Source organism: Phalacrocorax carbo, chromosome 26, assembly GCF_963921805.1.
Source record: "Phalacrocorax carbo chromosome 26, bPhaCar2.1, whole genome shotgun sequence".
Lineage (NCBI taxonomy): Eukaryota > Metazoa > Chordata > Aves > Suliformes > Phalacrocoracidae > Phalacrocorax > Phalacrocorax carbo.
In genome coordinates, this window is record NC_087538.1 from 914,061 (window position 1) to 935,853 (window position 21,793).

Consider the following 21,793-nt stretch of genomic DNA (forward strand, 5'->3'; position numbering starts at 1 on the left):
ACCTGACACAGCAACGCCCCCAAATCCTCAAGTTTCCCCCAAAATTGGCAGCAACCAGCAGACCCAGGCACACCCCCCAAAACCTGTCGGCGACCTCCAAACCCACAAACACCCCCAGACCCAGGGGCACACCTTAAACCTGCCAAGAGTCCCCCAAGCCCACAAGGAACCGCCAAATGCAGAAACAGCCCCAAACCGGGCACCTTTCCCCACACCAGGCAGCACCCCCGAAACCTTGCGGCACTGCCGGCCCCAGCGGGGTGCAGCCGCCCCAAGCCTGGTGGGGGGAGGCCAGGCCGTGGCAGGGCGGCGGGTGAACAGAGTAGGCCTCCGTGCCATGGAAGCAGGTTCAGCAATGGCTGAAACACCGCTTTGGTTACAAATCCAAAACTCGGCACCGTATGGGCTGCGAGGAAGAAAATTAACTCCATCCCAGCCCGAACCAGAACAGACGCTGTCTCCGTTACGGCTTGATAGCAGCTTTCTGCCGCTCTGTCGTTTATTGACACCGTGGGCATCCACACCCCTGCTTGCCCCGATAGGAAGTTTGGCCCCAAACTGCTGAATCCCTGGTTTTGCTGCTGTTACAACGCGCACAATTGTGCTACTGACCTCTATTTATTGCTGTGCCATTCTGCTGAAATTTACGCTTGACCCCTGAAGCTGTTGCTCAGGAGTGTGTTACAGAATCATAGAAACACAGAATGTTCTGAGTTGGAAGGGACCCACAAGGATCATCAAGTCCGGGATCATCCTGTCCCTGCACAGGACAACCCCAAATTCACACCACGTCTCTGAGGGGGTTGGCCAAGTGCTTCTTGAACATCGCCAGGCTTGGCGCCATGACTGCCTCCTGGGGAGCCTGTTCCAGGGCTCCACCACCCTCTGGGTGAAGAACCTTTCCCTAATAGCCAACGTAAACCTCCCCTGGCACATCTCCCTGCCATTCCCTCAGGCCTATCGTGGGTCACCAGAGAGAAGGGATCAGTGCCTGCCCCTCTTCCTGCCCTTGTGAGGAAGCTGCAGACCGCGATGAGGTCTCCCCTTAGTCTCCTCTTCTCCAGGCTGAACAAACCAAGGGACTTTAGCTGCTCCTTGTACAGCTTCTCCTCTAAACCCTTCACCAACTCCATGGCCCTCCTCCGGACACTCTCTAGTAACTTTATATCCTTGATGTACTGCGGCAACCAAAACTGCACCCAGCGCTCTAGGTGAGGCCGCACCAGCGCACAGCAGAGCGGGATAATCCCCTCTCTCCATGGCTGCAATGCAGGGCTTGATGCACCCCAAGACATGGCTGGCCCTCCTGGCTGCCAGGGCACGCTCTTGCCTCATATTCAACTTGCCGGCGACCAGAACCCCCAGGTCCCTCCCTGCAGAGCTGCTCTCCGGCCTCTCATTCCCCAAGTCATTTACAAAGAGATTAAAGAGTACCAGCCCCAAGATGGATCCCTGTGGAACCCCGCTAGTGACTGGCCACCAGCCCCATGTAACCCCACTGACGAGAACCCTTTGAGCCCGACCCCCCAGCCAATTGCTCACCCACCGCATTACGCGTTTATCCAGCTGTGTGCTGGACATTTTGCCCAGGAGGAGACTGTGAGGGACAGTATCAAAAGCTTTACTGAAATCCAGAAAGATCACATCAGCTGGCTTCTCTTGGCCAACTAGGTGTGTGACCTTGTCATCCAAGGAAATCGTGTTTGTTGTCACTCCCCTATAGGCCCGCGCATTCACCGTCGCTCCCCAAATCCATATCCTGGCGGGACTGCCCCAGGCCCTTGCAGGCGGGCTGGAGAAATGGGCTTGGGGGGCGAGGGGGTGGTTGCCGTTTCTCCGGGCGGGCCGGGCGGCCGTCCGGGCTGGTGGAGGCTGGTTCCCCGCCGGTGCTCCGTGGCTGGTGGGCCGCTTTTCCAGGCACACGTGACGGCTGCTGGTGTTGGGTCCAGCTCTTGGAGGTGCTGGGGTGGGCAGTCCAGGTGTCCGGGTGCGAGGGGCAGCTGCTGGTGTCGGGCCGGGCTCTCGAAGCTGCGGCGAGGCGCCTGCAGAGAGAGGAGGCTGCTGAGGCCCCGCCACGGCTGCGGTGCTGGGTGGGTGGCGGGGCAGAGCTGCGCGCCCCATGGCATGTGGGCACCCGGCTGCACGTGGGAGCTGTGGGCACAGAGAGCTCTGTGCAGAAAACGGGGCACCCCGCGCCCCTCGGCTGGGGCTCTGCTCCCATGAGCTGAGAGCTGGGAAGGTTGCTCACCACAGCCTGGCTTGCTGGGATACCCTGGCCAAGGTGAACATCTGGAGATTACAGCATCACCTCACAGGGTGATTTCTGCTGCTGGGTTCCCTGGCAGGGAGATGTCGCTACTGCAATTCTCACTTTCTGCGGCAACGTCATCCCTCTTTGTTTTCCTGCCTGACTTTGCTCTGCCTACGTCTGTTGCTGGGTCTGCTCTTGTCCAGGCAGGGTCACTTTTAACTAATACTTGCACCAGTAAGGACACGTTTCAGAAAAGAGGGCCCATGGGTTGAGAGGACAGTTAAAACATCTCACAGCAGAAACCTCAGTCCTGTTTGGCCAGTAACTAACTCGGCACGCCAGAATACCCTACCTCAAAATGCTTCGTGGCTAACAGCAGCCATCTAACGCAGCAGTTTGGCTGCACCTGCCCCCCGCCACCAACTCACCGCCTTCTCTTCCTCCACAGGCGGATCACACAACAGAAAACCATCCCAAGCAATATGGAGCCCACGACCGCCACGGCGCCTTCTATGCAGTACTTCTGGAAAGCTTTTGGATCCATAGCATTTCTGTTTCTCGTGCCATCCACGCCTGGAGGAAGGATTCTGTGTGTTAGTGTGTCCTGCACACTACTGCTCATCTCGCAGGAGGCCTGACATTGCCAGGAGATGCTCATTCTCGCTTTGGTAGCATCTCTGAGCCACGGAACATCCTGGGGCTGCGACATTTCCTTGGCTTCAGGAGAAGCAAAGGAAGCTCCCAAGGTCGTTGCAAATCAACACACTCTGGAGCCTCTCTTTCTCCTCGCAGCTTTGCTTACGCTCTGGCATGGCCATAACCCAGTTTTCCCAGTGTCACGGGTTTGCTCCCCCTTCTTGGTGATCCTTCACGTCTGCACACACTTTCCTTTGTGCTCACCCACCTCCGCTTTGCAAGGCTTGCTAGAGCTGCTGCCTGGGGGCTCGCTCTGACCCTTTGGGAACACTCACGAGGCCATCAGCAGAGGGTTAGGAGCGAGTGTGTCTCTGGCACGCTGACGGCAATAACCTTCACACCCCAGAGATGGGAGTCACCCTCTCAGAGCTGCTCCTGCCTTCTTTAGAACACTTGCTCTCTACTAAGAGTTTGGCTGCTGACATGGTGTGCAGTAGCGAGAACTCGGGGAAGAGCCTGCAGACACGCAGAGATTTTGACCTGTGGCCCTGGATGACCAAAGGACAGCAATTACCTGGCACCTCCACTGACTGAATTGCCCCTCTTCTGTCATCAGAGACTGGCACCGTGTGACTGCCTCCTTCCTGAAGCGCCTCATTCTCCGCAGTCTCACGGTCCATCTCTTTAGAAAGAAAGCGGGTCAGTTTAATTAGGCATAATTAGATGTAAACAGACAGCAAATCCCAACCTGCTGAAAGGCTAGGGGATTGCATGCGATCTTGTTCACATTCCACTGAGTGCATTTCGGGCAAAGGGCAGGACGATGGTACATGACTCCCTTCAGAGAGGGCAGGAAGATGCCGTAGCAGGTTCAGCCGTGGAAAGAGCCCTTCTGAGAAGCACGTCCCACCGTGCCAACTCCATCGCACGGTAAGGCTATCAGGCACACGTGGTGGGCTGAACCGCAAGCTCTTGCAACCATGTTCTGGGCACTTTCACGGGTGGCGGTGAAGAGCCCACAGTCCCCCAAGACACGAGGAAAACCACAGCCAAGGTATCTAAAACACAACTGGAAACAGACAGCCAAACCATGCGAGACTGAATTCACAGCCCCTCATTTTAGCTGCCTTCAAGGTGGGCGTCCCGCCTCAAGCTGCCCGCCCAGCTCCCACCTGTCCCTGACTCCAGGGGGTCACTCAGAGTCCTCGGCCATCAAGGAGAACAGCGGGGCTGGACCGGCTGTGAAGCTGGGGCTGCTCCCATCCTGGCCAGGGGCTGCCTGCAGCGCAGGCAAAGCCTGCCGGTCTCAGCCACCCCAAGCTGCCTGCGCACCCTCTCTGCCGGCCAAGGGCACTCTCCCCTCCGGTGACTGGCAGGGTGCCGGCCCTCTCGCGGCTTGTCAGGAATCAGCTCCTCGGCAAGTCCCTCACGCATTCAAGGCGTGAGCGCTGCCCATCCCTGACAGCTGGATACCAACCTCTGCCCAGTCCAGCTCTGACCGCTAGGGGTATAACTGGGGCAGCAGCTCTCCCTGGGGCTCAGCTTGAACCACAGCTGGCAGCAGAGGCTCTGGGCCACTCTGTGGCTCACCAGCGCCTGCAAGGCGTGAAACTGAGAGTCACCGCAGTGAGGCTCTGATCAATCCCTTCCTGCTGCGTAGCTACGGCCGGGCCAGACAGGCATCAAACCCTCAGCTTCCCAAGTCTTCTGCTTAAGAGTGATATATACCCACCAAGCGCTGCCTTGTCCAGGTCCTTCAGGATTTCCTTCAGGACTTCTGATGACCGCTGGGAAGACTTGCCTCTTTCAGCTTCATACTTTGCTCTTTGGGGACCTTAACAGAAAGTAGCATGTTAAACTTCTCTCTGATAAAATACTGAAACAGAGTGCTTAGTCTGTGCAGCCAGTCAAGACTGACTACTCACCCCTGCGATGCCAGGGGAGCTCCAGCGCGGGATCCAGCCCAGAAGCTGGAAACGCCCTCCCTGTACCCACACCTGCAACCAAACCCCCACAAGAAGTTCCCATCACACATTGGGATATTCACTGTCAGAACTGAAGAGGAGAACGTATGAGGGGATCGTGTAACCACGTGGCACACACGGCCTATATTGTCACGCCTGCAAGAGATGTCTCGCTCACATCTGGGCTCTGAGCTGGCAGCTCTCCAAGGAAGTCAAAAGCCATGACGTACCCATGCGATATCCCAGCGTGTCAGCCCGGGAACCCAGACGGGAAGCTGGATATCCATCGCCTCCAGCCATGTCTGTAAACACAGGACAGAGAAGCTCCCATGAACTATTTTAAGGCACTCCTTCAGTTCTGAACAGCAGTGAATGCAGTTCAAACGCAGGCTTGCTCCATGGCACTCGTCCCTCCCTTCCCCTCAAGAGCATCGTGCCCCGGGCTGTGGGCTGGGGCTCTGTGTCCCATGGGGACCTGGGTTCACCCAAGGAGAGCACTGCAGGGCTAGAGCAGGAATGCTCCCATCTTCCCAAGCGGGCATCTCCCAAGGACAGAGGTGCCTGAAGCTGAAAGCCAGGACCCAGCCAGGAGCGGCAGAGCCACGGCTCCCGGCACGACTGTCACCAGCCTGGAGCAGAAGCGCTCCCACGGGCTATTGCCTGGCCTCTGCAGAGCCACTCCGGCCCCAGCGTGCAGGCTGGGGGAAGGCTGCCCTGGGGCAGGGCGGCACAGGGCCAGCTCCAGCAGCAGCTTCTCACCCCGTGGCACTGCTCCTGACCCCACCGTTCACCTGGAAAATGCCCCTGCAGTGGCCACGCACCCCTGCGCCTCCCCGGGGAGCGTCTGCCTCCAGCTGCCCGTGGACCTGCCCACGACTCACCTGCCCGAGCCTGGCCCTGCTGCTCTCCCAGCCCTGCCCCACCACCACCCCAGCCCCGCTGTCACCCCGAGCAGCCGTGGGCGCTGTGCCACGCTGCCAGGGTTGGGGCTGGACCTTGCCTGCCCACCTACCTAATCCCCACGCTCGCCACGGAGCAGCCCCGACCTGCCAGGCTTGCAGGGCCATCAGGAGCAGGATAAATAGGTGGGTGGGGGCCGCGGCCCCCCGCGCCTGCACCATGCTGCTGCCGCTGCTGCCACAGCTGGCACTGCTGGAGCGGTGCCTGCGGCACAGCACTGCACAACACGGCGTGGCACAGCGGGGTCTGTGACCTCACAACACATCCACGCCCCCACGGACACGCCCTGGGCACCCGCGGTGTCATCTGACATGCTCCGACAAGATCTTTCTGAGTCAGACTCCACGTGGGCCTTAATGGGATCCGCTGCCTTCAGCCAGCACAAATTCAGCTGTTTTCCAAAGGTGTTCCTCCCCTTCGTTGACAGGCCGCACAGCTTAACCTCTTTCTCTTTACATGCCCATACTGTTAACCTTGACCTTGGTTTTACTTCTTCCTAATTTATTGGCCAACCCAGCCTTTTGAAAATTCAATTTTCCAAGAAAGCAACAAAGTCAGTACTTTGGGATTTTAAAAAAGCAAGCAGCACATTTTGTGCTGTGTCTATAGTATGTAAATATTGTGTGAATATATTTCAAAAACACCTGTCTCTGTCTTTGAGATGAGAAGGATGCTTAGGGAGAGTTCTTTATCCTTTTGGCTTTCTGGGTTAAGAAACTGATTCACTAATTAAGCATCAATTAGTTTTGATTTAAGTAAAACACAGCCTGTCTTCTCGAGGGCTGCTTCGGGAACGTACTGGTCCAGGAGACTGAAAGATTAGCATGGAGGGTGATCCACTGATGGCCGATATGTGTCACAGTGCAGTACTTAAATCATCGTTTTTTCCATAGCTCACCCTTTCTGTTCTCTCAAAACGTGAGGCACCTGAGCAGCACCAACCTGACACAGCTGATGCTGTGACCCCGTGCCTCAGGTCACCTCCAGGCAGTAACAACTTCACAGCAAGACCCACTTTCAAGGAAAAGGCTCACCTCTGCAGAACCGCCCGCGCAGCACAGACCCTCGGGTGGTCTCATCTTCCCCAAGAGCCTGAATGGTCACCTCGGGAAACTGCAGCAGGCTGCTCGTTACCTGAGCCGTGAGGTCTCGCATTCTTCACTCTAAATAAAGAAAAACATGCAAAAAGAGACCCCTGACAGCCAGAGACATTTCTGAGACTGACAGAAGTTTCATCAGGTTGCCGTGAATAACCTCCCGTCCACCTCCAGCAGCTCTTTTCCTTAATAAAACGGCGCTCAGGGCAGCTTTGGATCTCACAGCAGAGCAAAGGGAGAATCCTTTGCCTTTCTGATGCCTACGAGGTCACCAACAAAAAGGGACGCCGGGGTATCGACAGGATAAATCACAGGGGAAAAAAGCCCAATACACTGAGGTCAAGACTACTCACACAGGTTAGTACGATGCGATCTGAGACAAATCACAAGGGCATTCAAGGGCAGCGCTGACAAGGAAATACAAGTTATACAGATGGGCCTGCTGTGGGGAAAGGTTATGCTCTGAAGGCCGGGCAGTGGAATCGGCTGCACTGCCAGTCCCAGGCACGGGAACTCTTTGAGAACATGTTCCAGTACCTTCTGCCAGCAGGAAAAGCACGAGCGCGTGACACACGGGACGCGGCCGTCAGGGTCCCGCACTAGGCACAGGGCAACGTTTTGATGGAAGTGCTTCATGATCACTCATAGAATATGTTCTACTAGTAGCAAGGTGGTTGTAAGAAAAAGAGTGAGCAAGTCTCTTGCAGCAGGGCAGCTAAGAGCAGTCAGGAAACCTCCTCACCTGCCGTGAGCCGCCCCGAGTCACCCTGCCTTTGCCGCTGCCTCCTGCGACAGGCCAAGAGCACAGAACTTTGTGTGGCCAAACTGCAAGTCACGCTTTAAGGACTTAAACTAACTGGGGAGACCGGAGTTTAACAGCAAACCACTCACCTCCCCAAACTCCCCACCAAACCAGAAATAATTCTTCTCTGGTGGAAAGCTCAAGCCTTGACACAGTACCACTCGGTCATTTCTTTCCCACTCATAGCAAAACACCTGCATTCAGTCCAAAACCAAAACCAAAAGTTTTCTTCTAAAAAGCCACTGTGTAACAGATATGGTCTGTATCAGAATTCTACAGTCAGTCAGGCTTATTGCGCCGATGCTCCACAAGCTCCCCATGATGCACAGATCTACAGCAAAAGGTGAGAAGACACAATTTAAGCTCTCTATCCCAGCAGCCCCGATCCCGCATCTGATGCAGACCACAGATTTCATCCCTTTAAATGAGAAACAAAGCCAAGACACATCAGCATTTGAAACTGGAGCCACTTTACCCAGCTGCCTCCTATGGTTATTCTCCAACACGACTATTCCTGCATGCAGGAGCTGCAGTCCCTCTCCAACGCGGCCAAGCTAGCAAAAGCTCCTCAGGTCACTCCTGAAAGTGTGCTCTGTTGCACACTGCTTGGCGTACCTGGACAGGCGGGCGCAGGCGCCGAGTGTCTCAGGGCAGAGCGCACACGCAGCCGTCCCGACAGAGGCAGAGCCCAGGGAAGACAACGTTCCCAGCGCTCCCACAGCGCTGACCCCTCGCAGCACCAGTTCCAGAGTCACGGAGTCACAAGGGAGAGAAAGGCCTTCCGGAATCCCTGGGGGCAGCTGGTCCAGCCCCTGCGCAGGCAGGGTCCCCCAGAGCAGGCTGCCCAGGGCCAGGGCCCAGCGGCTGCTGAACCCCCAGTGCTCAAACACACCCCTTGCAAACAGCCGCCCGACGAGGGGAGCTGCGGAAACGTTGGCAGCCCACGCGACAGGCCCAGGGGTTTGGGGACTCGCTCCCACCAACTGAAGTATCCTCTCCTCCACACCAGTAAAACACCACCCGACCAGCAGGGGCTTGTCACCATTCTTCCTCCAAAACTCTCTCTCTCCAAAACTCTTGCTGAAACAAGCTTTCATTTATTATTTTTGGTTTGATTCCCTCACTCACACAAATTTTCTGACACAAGAGAAAGCCCTTTACGGAGTGGATGGGATTTACAATCACAAACACCTCTGCGTTCGGTTTTCAGAGAGAGCCCCTTACTTTTTCAGGGAACTCAGCTTTTGGAGGCAAGGACCTAATGTTCAGGGATGCCTGAAAAACGCCAACAGCACAAAAGCAAAGGAGAGAATTTAAAAGCTTAGATCCACAACGGGTTCCTTGTTCTGAAAAATCAGGCTTTGAATCTGTGCCATCAGGAGGCTTTCCATCTGCCCACAGCCATGTGGATCCTTCTACCCATGCAGCAGCCTGAGATCACGGGGATGATCTCAGTGGCAGTGGTTAGCTACCTGGGGACAACAGATGCTTCTGACACTCCCTGGGTACTGACCCAGCCTCGCACAGCCTGGAGCTGGTCTGTCCCGCTGGCCTCATCACGGACAGTATGGCCAAGCAAACGACAGCACGTGCTTTGCTGACACCGCGCGTCTTTGCAATGTAGGAATCCCAATAAGCCCCTCTGATGAAGCACATATTTGAGACGGACACAGCTTACAGAGAAGCCGCCGCCAAAACAAACTAGCAATTTCTGATAACCAGGATGGAGGGAAGACATTCATCGCCTACAACAGGGAAATACTTTTCAGCAACCTCCAGCTTTTACATGCAATTTTGCCACTGATTTGTCACATAGAGCAGAAAAAGTCACTCGCTCAACCTCCCTGAGCCACAGCTCACCCACTCACAAAAGACTTCAAAGGCCCACGTAGCACTGCCTCTAGTTGAGTGTTAGGGGGCGGTTGGGGTTTAATCTGACCAGCACCGTCTCTCAGGCTCTCTCAGTCTCACCATCACGCTTTAACATCGGCCGTGGACACGCAAGCAAGCTTCGGCTGGTTGGTTCTGTCGGTCTAATCACTGCCAGGAGTCACCAGGGAGGCAGAGGCCTGCCCAGTACGGATGAACCCCGCAAAGCACCAGCTGTACTGAGCGCGTGGGGGGGCAAAATTTAAAAAACAAAAGGAAAATACCAGTCCCGAGCGCGCTGTATTTCTGCACGCACCTGTACCTCTGGCTGTAAAGTTTCCCAGGACCTGGTCGGAATGCCTCGCCTTGCAGCTGTGCAGCCCCGAGCCATCGCATGACACACTGATGATCTTCAACAGCTTCTGCCCAGTACGAGCTCTGCTGGGAGGTGCAATCCCGATACCGTCTTTAAACCAGAAAACAGGCACAGAAGAGCCGTGGCTGTCACAGGAAAGTTCAATGGTGTCTGCGCTCCCAAACACCAGCTCTCCCAGAAAGGCGCTCTCGTTCCTCAAGTATTCTGCAACGGGAGAAAGAAATGGAAATGAGTAAATCAGAGCAGGCGTCAGAGGACGAAAGGGCATTTCAAAAATCAACAGATCTTCTATTTGCCCTGCTGACGCTTCCAGGTGCCCAGAGCTCCCCCTTGCCCGGGGGAAGCCTTGCCTGCAGCCAGGCAGGCCGTACTGCGGCCAGGCAGCCGGGCACACTACAGTCAGGGCTCTGGCTGACCTGCAAGGGTGGCTTCGAACCTGCAGCGACCAAAACACGGCCCCCCCGCCAGGTGCGTCACAACAACCAGCACAGACCTCTGGGGGGGGTCACCCCAACACCCAGGGGTGCACGGGGGGCTGATCTGGCAGCGAGGAGCGTGTGCTGAAAAGGGCACGGTTCAGCCTCTGGATCTCCGTTTCTTGATTTCTGTGAGTCTGTCCACAACCCCCGTGGGACCCAGCACGGAGGGGATACAAGGAGCAGGAATGGGGATAAACCCGATGGCTCAGGTGGCTCTGGGTGGCCCAAAGGCAGCCTCCATGGGCTGAAGGAGACAAGGGGGAAGGCCGGACAGCAGGCGCAGGTTGGAACAGCTAAAATAAATGAACCCACCGCTAGCTCCCTGCTGGAGTTACTCTCCGGGCAGCAGCACCAAAGACTGAGCACGAAAGCTGAAATCCCTCTTTCTTCACTCTACCTACCAGCTGCGGCAGTTTGTTCCACCAGTGACGACAGGGAACCCTGCCACGGGCTGGAGGATTTTGTTTCACCATAGGCTAATGACGCAAAGAAAGGTTCAGGCTCACGAGTCTCCCCAGGGAGGAACGTGGGGCGTGTTGGAGGTGTCGTTCTTGGGCCTGATGGTCTTCAGGCTCATTTGAGTGACAGAAGCTCACTTCTGACACTCAATGGTTTATTCATCCTGTACCCCAGTTTAATAGAGAAGAATTAGCCCTCGACACCTGCCCTCAGCCCAGCCGGCTCAGCGGCCATAAGCCTGCTTATGCCCCTAAGGCAGAACCATTTCTGGGCTGGTGCAAGATGGATCACGGAGGATCCCATTCCAGCACAAAGGCACTGGGGTGCCGTGACTGCATCATTATCAAGCAAAAAGTCATTCAAACCAGAGCGGTCGGAACCTAGTCCTGTGATCCAAACCTAGGAGGCCCGAGCTGATCCCTGACGGGAATCAGACACGGAGAGGTGACCCTCACTTTGCAGCTGAAGCAGAGCCATAGATTACAATTTGACTATGAAACCAACGCAGTTACAGCAGCTCTGGATTCCTCAGCATGTGGCATTGGCTTCAAGCTGCTCTTCGGCCATTGAGCGAAGGAGCTGGAGCAGGTTAGGACAGAAGAATGGATTGCTTCTCTCTTCGCCTCATGCAAATTTTTATTCTGGTGCAAATGTAAGCATTAAAAATACAAAAATGTTTCCATCAGTAGCCTTGCAGGGTAGCCATAAAGAATCCTGGGGGCCTGAAAACGTCGTATTTCATGGGAGGTATCGCCTTGCAGAAGGAGTCACATTTTAACTACTAACTTTACTAAAGTCTTTACTCAGCTCAATCTCACAGGGTTTTCTGCTTTTGGTATTACAGAAACCTCCTGGTCCTTCAAGCCAAGGGGCAGATGCTTTAGGGGTAAGCACACCACAAATACCACGTTCACCACAGGACTAAGCGCCCTTCTTCACACATCCAGGGATCTAAATCATACCCACGGCACTTGGCAGCCTGAGCTGGGAGCAGGTTGGAAAGGGGCACCTGGACACTCAGCTCGGCTGCAGAGAAAGAGCACCTTTTTTTCTTTTTTTTTTTTTTTAACAAGCTCACCAGGTAAACAGCCCAAAGAGGGGCAAGCAGTAAACTGATAAGCTCTGTAGGAGGGTAAGGAAAAGAAGTCAGCGCATAACAAAGAATCTGATGGCATTTCGGCATCGTAGGTGCCTTCAGACCGGCTTTAACCCAGCGTTTGTGCGGGGGGTGCTGTCGGATTTACAGTTCAGTTTCCTGAGCACATAGTTGGATACCAAATGTCACTCCTACGTGGAGAGGGGACGAAGGGAGAGAGGGGCCTGGGCCATGCCAACACCCCCAGGGCCTGCGAGGCCCCCCCAGTCTCTTCCCAGGACAGCTGCTCTCGGTGGCTGAGCCCCCGGCGGGGTCTGGGCAGACGGAGGTGCTGTGGGAGCGTGACAGTGACAGGCCTGGACACTGAGAGCGCCGCTCACCGTGCTGTATTTCAGCCGCTTGCTTGGAAAAGGGCAGCCGCTCACCCTCCCTGAGCTGCCGGCAGGGCTTTGGTTCTCATCCCTGACAGCTCTGGATATTAAGGGCGTCAGCAAATAGAAAGCTCCGGGAAGGGAACGGTTATAAAGGGGAAAAGGAGAACACACACATTGGCAGTGAGAGCATCCCTGCGTGAAGGGCAGCGCACGCTCCGCGCTTGAGGGGGAAGGAGAACTTTGGGGCTAAGATGTGGCTTATGGCACAGCAGTCCTCAAAGAAATGCAGCTGTGTTGCGCAGGCTTGACTACTCTACGTACACAGATATTTGTATAGTAAGAAAGCGGCTGAGACACAGCCCAGGGATGTAGCTTCTGCTGCACAGCACTACAGCCGGGGCTCTCTTACGGTGGCCACCGCGGTGACAACGTGGCATCAGCAAGTCTGCGCTTAATCGGCTCTGTGCTCCCCAGCCCCACGGCAGTGTGCCGCACCAGAGGTTAATAATGGGGAAACCTCAAAACCTCCCGCCCAAGGGAAAGCTGCAAACCTTGAAGTCCTTCAGGCAGGAGCGTCTCAATAGCCCTTTGATGTCCTGCTGCAAAGGGCTTCCCAGTGTTAGAAGCTTTTAGTTTTCCTCCACATGAAAAGCAGTTCAAAACCGTAAAGGGCTGAGCTGACTTGATCCCAGATGCAGACCTTCACACCTCCCAGCAACCTTAAAACTCCCCGGGGCCAGATCTCCCCCTGCCCGAATTACCTCTTACCTACTTGGCCCTTAACCTTGGCCGTCCTGGCCGCTTTTCTCAGCCCGCTACACGAAACCACATGTTGTCATCCTTTTCTGACAGCAGCACGTTGTCTGTTGTTTCGGTCACAGTAATGATTGCCGAGGGACTAAAACACAGAGCGACAGATACGCTGATTCGTACCCTCCATGTCCCCAGAATATAACAACATCCCTGGTTGATTAAGTTCATCACTTTGGTTACAGCATGACTATTAGCGCTACTTGATGGCGTGACTTGGTTTCCTATCCCTTTGCTCCTTAAGCTCAGGGGTTAAGCTAGCCTGAGAGTGCTGTAGGAAAGCATCAGCCTTTAGGCAACGTTGAGAGCAGCTTTTCAGAATGAAGCTACAGTATTTAGCGGCAAAGAACAAGTCCATAAAATTACTGAAAGATTTCTGAGCCGTTAGGTGACTGCCAGCCTTTTTTAAGCTAGCTCCAAATGTCACGCTCATTGAGCTGATCTTACACTTTGTGAGTTAACTGATGGATGTACCAGGTCAGCTGTTCGTTATCGCTAACGAAAACACATTTTGTCAAATACTTGATCAGCAGGGGGCGAATTTGATCTGGTGCTTGTATAAAAGACTCACCCCCCGTGCATGGCATAACCTGAAGACAGCATGTTGATCCAAGTCTTGTGGCACATACCAAAGTATGTAGGTTTTTAAATAATCAGGAAATCTGGAAATACAAGTGCAAATTATGAGAAGCAGATGGGTTTGTTTCCTTCTGAGGAATAATGGCACAGGCGTTGTCCTCTGGAATAAAGAGAACTACTTCACGGGATAAGAAATGTGTTTGTGCAGATGTGAACAAAAATCAATCAACAACCCACTGCTGGGGGTGTGTGTGTGTATTTCCCCCCAACAGAGACATGGAAGACTGGCAATTTAGTACAGTGTGACAATGAAGTATTGTCATGGTTTCAGCTGGGATAGAGTTAATTTTCTTCACTCTAGCTGGTGTAGTGCTGTGCTTTGAAATTAGCATGGAAAAAAAAACCTGTTGAGATAACACACAGATGTTTGGGCTGTTGCTGGGCAGCGCTTATACTAGTCAAGGACATGTCCAGCTTCCCATGCTCTGCTGGGTGCACAAGGAGCCGGGAGGGGAGGGGGCACAGCTGAGAGAGCGGATTCAAACTGACCAAAGGGATATTCCATATCATGTCACGTCATGCCCAGTATGCTAGCTGGGAGGGGCTGGCCGGGGGAGGGGGGCGCAATCGCGGCTCGGGGACGGGCAGCGTCGGTCAGCGGGTGGTGAGCGGTTGTATCGTTTGTGTTTCCGTGTTTTTTTTTCCCTGTTTTTCCCTTTCCCTTCCTTTTCCCTTTTATTATATTAACATTATTGTCATTATTATCATAATCATTTATCATTATCATTTTATTGTAATCATTAAACTGCGCTTATCTCAACCCACAAGTTCTTTTGCTCGTCCGATTCTCTTCCCCATCCCACAGGGGTGGGGGAGTGAGGGAGCGGCTGCGTGGTGTTCAGTTGCCAGCTGAGGCTGAACCACGACAAGTATTTTGAGCTGTAATAAAGAAAACCCAGTAACCTAAAAAATTAATTTTTTTTAGAGCCAGTAGCCAAGGAGCAGCCGAATGTAATTACGTGGTGAAATGCTTTGTGCAAAATGGGTGTTTGGAATATTGACACGGCAAGAAAATGTGAAAATATGCTTTAGTAAAAAGTAGGATATTAAAGCACAAGGGAAAGTGTGTTGAGTGAACAAAGCACATTTCTGTCACAGTCAGTAAACACCATTAAAAGTAAATGGCAGGGGAAAGCAAATGGACTATTTTTATCAAATAGGGAATTAACCAATATACCCAATATATGGTATATACACACAAATACAATAATGTTAAAAATCGGGAATGCGGCAGAGTTACAGGACGATGAACATTTCTGTGCACTCGCCTACGTTTGTTCATGCCCTTCACGTAGATGCTACTTAGTGAACCAGACAAAGGAGGAGGAGTTGTGATTTCCAGACACGTAAAGCTAAAATACAACTCCCAGCCCCGGTTCCAGAGGACTTGCCGCTGACGTCCTTACACCTAAACCAAGTAAACTTACGTCCTTGCATGAGCTAAGCAGTGCCAGACTAAGAGAGATGATTTGGTTTGTAAGCATTTGTGCTTGCAAGCATCTCAAGCAGATTTATTCCACCTGAGCGTGATCCATTCGTGGAACCACAGCCAGAGGGAATGCAATAGCTGACTGACTGTGGCTTTTGACTGACCTGAAGGCCAGAAATATTTCCCTTCAAAAGTTCTCTCACCAACAGGGCCGAAGCAGGAGTTTTACAATACTCAGCTTTTTACTGTCTCTCTGGTATGACTGACGCTTGCTGGACAGGCCCAGTGTTGCCTGACATTGGGAGAGACCCTGTTCTTACTTGGCTTGAATAGAAATGGTCAGATATTGAAAGAAACAAGTGGATGATGAATGTACTTGGAACAAACCTAGTATAGTGTTTCTTATTCAAAGCTGTGATTTGAAATAGCTTTTGCAGCAAGAGCAAAGAGCCTCACGTCAGGTTTGGACCCTAACAGTGAGGGTTTGGGACCACTAAATGAGGCTTTGTGCGTTAAAAGACGGCTTTGGGCTCTAAAACTCAGTGTGGAAAGAGAAAATGACGGTTTGAGCATTAAGAGACCGTATTCGATGCCAACAGTAAAGGTTTGGGATATAAAAATGAGGCTTGGATAATAAAAATGAGGTTTTAGTACCTAAATGTGAGGGCTTGGGGCTTTAAAGGAGGCACTGAGCATTAAAAAAGGGGTTTGGGCCCCTCTTGGCTGTTAAAAATGAGGCTTTGAGGATTAATCAAGCGGTTTGGACTGAAACGCACCGTTTAGAATGGAAAAATGACGGTTTGAGCATTAATAGAGTGGATTTGATGCTAAATGGGAGGCTTTGGGACCTAAAAAGGAGGCCACGGAGTACTAAGAGGGGTTTGGACCCTGAAAGTGAGGCTTTGGGACCTAAAACTGAGGCTTTGAACCTGAAAGACAGGTTTGGACCATGAATGTGAGGGTTTGGGATTTAAAAATGAAGCTTTGAGCCTTAAAACAGGGGTTTGGAACAAAAAAAATGAGGCTTTGGGACCTAAAATAACGCTTTGGGCCTTAAAAGAGGCGTTTTGACCCTCAAAGTGAGGGTTTGGGATCTACAAATGAGGGTTTGCAGTTGAAAATAGGGCTTTGGACATTACAAATGAGGTTTTGATACCTAAAAGTGAGGTTTAATGCTTAATAGAGCAGTTTGGACCCTGAAAGTGCTGGTTTAGAAAAGAAAACTGAGGCTTTGAGCCTTAAAAGACGTGTTTGGCAGCTAAACGTGAGGCTTTGCAAGATATAAAAGAGGCCTTGAGAGTGAAAATGACAGGTTTGCACCCTGAGAGTGAGGGTCTGGGACCTTAAGAGGAGGCTTTGAGCCTTAAAACAGGGGTTTGGAACTCAAAAAATGAGGGGCGGCAGGACCCCAGAAGCAGAGGCTGCGGGACCCCAGAAGCAGAGGCTGCAAGGTTTAAAACAGGTTTAGACACTGAAAGTGAGGCTTTGGGCGGTAAAAATGAGGCTTTGAGCATAAAAAGAGGGGTTTGGACTCTAAAAATGAGGCTTTGCCGGTGGAAATAGGGCTTTGGACATAAGAAATGAGGTCTTGGCTCCTAAAAGTGAGCTCAGGTTTGGGTGCTAAAAGTGAAACTTTGGCACCTAGAAATGAGGTGTTAAAAGGGGGGTTTGAAACCTGAATGTGAGGGTCTGGCACATAAAAATGAGGCTTTGAGCCTTAAACAAGGCGGGTTTGACTCTCAAACGTACCGTTTGGAAGGAAAAAAATCATCATTTGAGCATTAATAGACAGGATTTGATGCTAGAAGGGAGGGTTTTATGTCCCAAGCCCGTCTTTCAACACTCAAAGCCTCATTTTTCAGTCCCAAACCCTCACTTTCAAGGTTGAAACCCCTCATTTAAGGCACAAAGCCTCATTTAGGAGTCCCAAACCCTCACTTTTAAGCTCCAAACCTATCTTTTCCACGCAAAGCCTCATTTTTATATCCCAAACCTTCACTTTTAGGGTTCAAATCCCTCCTTTTTAGGGACAAACCCTCATTTTTAACAGCCTAAGCCTCCCTTTTATTGTCCAAACCCCTCTTTTAATGCTCAAAGCCTTATAGTCAGGACCGCAAACCTCACTTTTAGGGTCCAAACCCCTGTTTTAAAGGTCAAACCCTCACTTTTAGGACCCAAAGCCCTCTTAACACAGCTAAAGCCTCCATTTCAGCATCAAACCCCCTCTTTTAGCACTCTGTGCTTCATTTTTAGGTGCCAAACCAACCCTCACTTTTAGCATCAGATCGACTATATTATTGCTCAAACCATAAACTTTTTGTTGTAAACCATGAGTTTTAGAGCCCAAACCCCTCTTTGAAATCTAAGAGACTCATTTAGATGTCCCAAACCCTCACTGTTAGGGTCCAGACCTGTCTTTTTTACTGTCAAAACCTCATTTATATCTTGCAAAGCCTCACATTTAGGGTCTAAATCATCGTTTAGGGCTCAAAGCATCCTTTTTTGGTCCCAAACCAACCCTCGCTTTTAGGACCCAAAGCCCTCCTTTTCAGGGACAAACCCTCATTTTTAAGTTCAAAAGCCTCCATTTTATTGTCCAAACCCCTCTTTTAACGCTCAAAGGCTCAGTTTTAACCACCAAACTCTCACTTTCAGGACTCAAATTGTTATAATTAATTTAGCCTTAAACGGAATTCCAATTAAAGTTTACAATTTATTGAATAGAGGCAAGCAAGCAGCGCTGGGTGCACGGGGGATCCTTCCTCCTAACGTGCATCCCGTCATACAATGCTACAGGGCTTATATTCAGTTAATTCATAACAATTAGTAAAAAACACGCCTAAGTTTACACTCACTGGTCAGTGATAAGCATCCCACTTGCCGTTGGGCAGCCGTAGTTAAATTAGCCACGCTTGCCACGTAGATTAGCCCGCGTGCTCTTTACTGGGGGTGGGGGGGGGGCAAGTCTTTTTGGTCCTGACTTGGGTCGGTGGTCGCACTCTCCCCCTGCCGGAATTACCCTTCCCCCAGTTTCCATGCCTCAGCGCCTTCGGAGCCAAGAAGGTCCCTGCCATCACCACTGGCCGACCTGTGCCCCCCCACCTTGGCACCCCCCTTTGTAGCAGGGTGCTTCCCCTGTTAGCAGCAAACCCCCAACCCACATTCCAACCCTCCCGACCGTTAGCGAGTCAATTGACCGGCCCTGGTTACACAAGCACCAACAGCTCCATATTGACACGAATCACATGAACACATTTTACAGAATCCCTCTTTTAACTCTCAAAGCCTCAGTTTTTAGGTCCAAACCGTCACTTCAAGCGTCCAAACCCCACTTTTCAGGCACAAAGCCTCATTCAGAGGTCCCAAACCCTCACTGTTAGGGTCCAAACCCCTCCTTTTCATGCACTAAATCTCATTTTACAATTCCAAACCCTCCCTTTCCTTGTCCAAACCCCTCTTTTAACGCTCAAAGCCTCATTTCCAGGTCCCCAAGACTCACTTTCAAGCACCCAAACTCCTCTTTTAACATCAACGCCTTATAGCTAGGACTGCAAACCTCACTTTTAGGGTCCAAACCCCTCTTTTAACGCTCAAAGCCTCATTTGTAACAGCCAAACCCTCCCTTTCAGGGTTCAAATCCCTCTTTTACAAGTCAAAGCCTCAGCTTTAACACCCGAAGCCGCACTTCCAGCATCCAAACCCCACCTGTAACGCTCAGTGCCTCCCCTTTAGCTCCCAAACCCTCACTTTTAGCAGCGACTCCGGTCCCTTCATGCTCTAACCATCAGTTTTTCTTTCAAAACCGTGCCTTTTAGAATCCAAACCCCTCGTTTAAGGCTAAAAGCCTCATCTATAGGCCCCAAACCCTCACTTTCAGGGTCCATACCCCACTTTTAAAGCCAAAAGCCTCCGTTTTAAATTCCAAACCCTCACTTCTAGGGCCTGTGGCGGTTTGGCCGGCAGCTCAGCCCCACACAGTCGCTCGCCCCCTCCCCACCGGTAGATGGGGGAGGGAATCAGAAGGGTAACGCTCGTGGGTTGGGATAAGAGCAGTTTCATAAATGAAATTAAAAGAAACAACAACAGAAATGCAACGGAAAGGAGAACAAGGAGAGGCGCAAAGCCCCGCGGGGTGGGGGGAAAGGGGTGGGAAGGGGGGGGGGGGCGGGAGAGGGGGAACGAACCGCCGGAACAAACCGCCCGCGCCGCAGCCGCTCACCCACCGCCGACCCGCCGCCGCGCCGCTCCCGAGCCGCCACTGCCCCCCCAACCCCCGCCCCCCCTTAATATCCTGGTCGTGGTGTCACGTGGTATGGAGTGACCCTGCCACCGGCCAGTCGGGGTCAGCCGCCCCCACCGCGGCCCCGCCCCTCCCCGCCCCCCCCACCCCCGCGGCAGAGCGCGGGAAGCCGGAAAGGCAGCCGCCCCCCGCGGTGAGGAGAATTAACCCCTTCTCAGCCAAACCCAGCACAGCCCCCTCCCCCTATCCCGCACCGCTCACGCCGTGCCCAGGTCCCACACCTGGGCTGCTGCCCGCCGAGTCAGCCATCGCTCCGTCGCTGCTGCACTCTGCTTGTGTCGCAGTTTGTCCTCCATGGCTTGGGAGGCTCGTACTCTGCTATCGTGGGTACAACACAGGGGTGACACACAATATTATACAGCAGTTCGCATTGCCCCATTCACTTCATTGCCTGTTTTCGCCCAAAATCAAACCCCCTTGAGGCACACATCGGACTTCTCCGTCCTCCCGCACCACCCACCAAGTGCGCCCAGGCCCCCGAGCAAAAGCAATCCCACGAATGGCTTTGCCTTTGCCGGAGGCAGGGAGGACCCAGACTGTGTTGCCCAGCATACTTTTTGCGTGGCTACAGGGGCTCCATCCCCTTCCCCAGTATGTAGGATTTCTGACTGGGCAGGGCCAGCTCGCCTGGCAGATCCCCTCCTGTTGACTAACCACGTGGCTTTTGCCAAATGTGCACCCCAGGGCTTGGGAGGGAAACTGTGGGCATGGGAAACCATTGGGATAGGAAACCATCCCAGGGCTGAGAAATCATTGCTGGCATGGGAAGCCATCACTGGGATGAGAAATCATCGTTGGGATGGGAATTCATGGCGGGGATGGGAAACCCTCATCGGGATGAGAGATCAGCCGGATGGGAAATCATGGTGATGGGCAGTTGCTGAGGCATGACAAATCCAGCCCTGGCAAGGCTGGCTCAGGCAGGTGCTGGCGGAATCATCGCCCTGGGGACGGAACCCCAGAACAGTGTTTGCCCCAAACAAACCCCACACTGACCCACCGCCATGGCAGGTACAGCAGCAGGCTCCTGCTCCTCGTGGTGCTCCGGCCCTCCAGGTAACCCCCCAAGGGGCTCTGCCCACCAATATCTCACCCCACCACCCCTCTTTGCTTCCCCCAACAGAGAGGTTCCCTCTCCGGCTGCCCACGGCATCGCAGGTGCCCAGCATGAGCTTCACCACCCCAGCCATGCCAGCACCGGTCAGTGCCCACGTGCTGCCCTCTGTCCCGGGGCTGGCAGTGTCTGGTGAGCCTGCCCAGCTCCACACCAGCACCCACCAGCTGTCCCAGCCCACCGTCTGGCAGGCGGTGCCAGGGCCCCTGGGGGCCCCGGGGCAGGTGGTGCAGCTCCCCAGCGGGGTGCAGCATCCCCCAGTGGCACAGCTCCCTCATGGGGTGCAGCTCCCCACTGGGGTGCAGCTCCTCAGTGGGGTGCAGATGCCCATGGGGGTACAGCTCCCCACTGGGGTGCAGCTCCCCATGGGGGTACAGCACCCGCAAGGCATGCAGCTCCCCACTGGGGTGCAGCTCCTCAGTGGGGTGCAGATGCCCATGGGGGTACAGCTCCCTGCTGGGGTACAGCTCCCCACTGGGGTACAGCTCGCCACTGGGGTGCCTCTCCCACACGGGACGCAGCTCCATGCTGGGTTGCAGCTCCCCCACGGGGTGCAGCTCCCCCACGGGGTGCAGCTCCCCAGTAGGGTGCAGCTCCTCCATGGGGTGCAGCTCCCCCACGGGGTGCAGCTCCCCCATGGGGTGCAGCTAAACCATGGGGTGTCGCTCCCCACCATGGCTGCTCCCTGTCCCCCTGCCTACGGCTGGGGACAGCAGGTGGTGCCACAGGTGCTGGTGCCCCACCAGCCGAGGGGGATGGGGCCACGGACCCTGGACCAGCAAGAGCCCATGGACCCCACGGGCTCCTGCCTGCTGCGTGTCCCTGACCACACTGGCGACCCACCACCGTGCCGCCCCACGGCTCAGCCTTGGGTCCAGGAGCACCCTGTGCTCCACACCCTGCCCGGCAGCGCCCAGAAGCCATCGGAGGGCTTCAGAAAGGAAGTGGTGGCCATCGAGGACAGTGTCCCTGCTGCCAGCCCCCACCAGACCGGCCTGGCTCTGCCGACCTGCAGAACCAGGATGGAGCCTAAAGGTGAGCTCTGGGGGGTGGCAGAGCCCGCGGGCAGCTGCCCTGAGCCAAGGAAAGCTTGCATCACCCCGCGCTTGGGTTGGATCTCTTTGCTTTTTCAGCAGTG

General features: G+C 53.7%; 2 protein-coding genes across 3 annotated transcripts in view; one reads left to right on the forward strand and one right to left on the reverse strand.

Annotated features, from left to right (window-relative positions):
• Positions 1-21,793, forward strand: part of LOC135317687 (uncharacterized) — a 273,809-nt gene that overhangs the window by 162,829 nt on the left and 89,187 nt on the right. The gene's annotated exons all lie outside the window — the stretch shown is intronic.
• On the reverse strand, positions 1,718-21,293 carry LOC135317441 (uncharacterized). Its single transcript, XM_064473729.1, has 7 exons — positions 20,837-21,293; positions 9,896-10,159; positions 5,082-5,153; positions 4,620-4,721; positions 3,462-3,569; positions 2,680-2,824; positions 1,718-2,042 (listed from the first exon to the last, which is right to left on the reverse strand). The coding sequence occupies exons 1-7, from the start codon at positions 21,291-21,293 to the stop codon at positions 1,718-1,720; spliced, it is 1,473 nt and encodes a 490-aa protein (XP_064329799.1).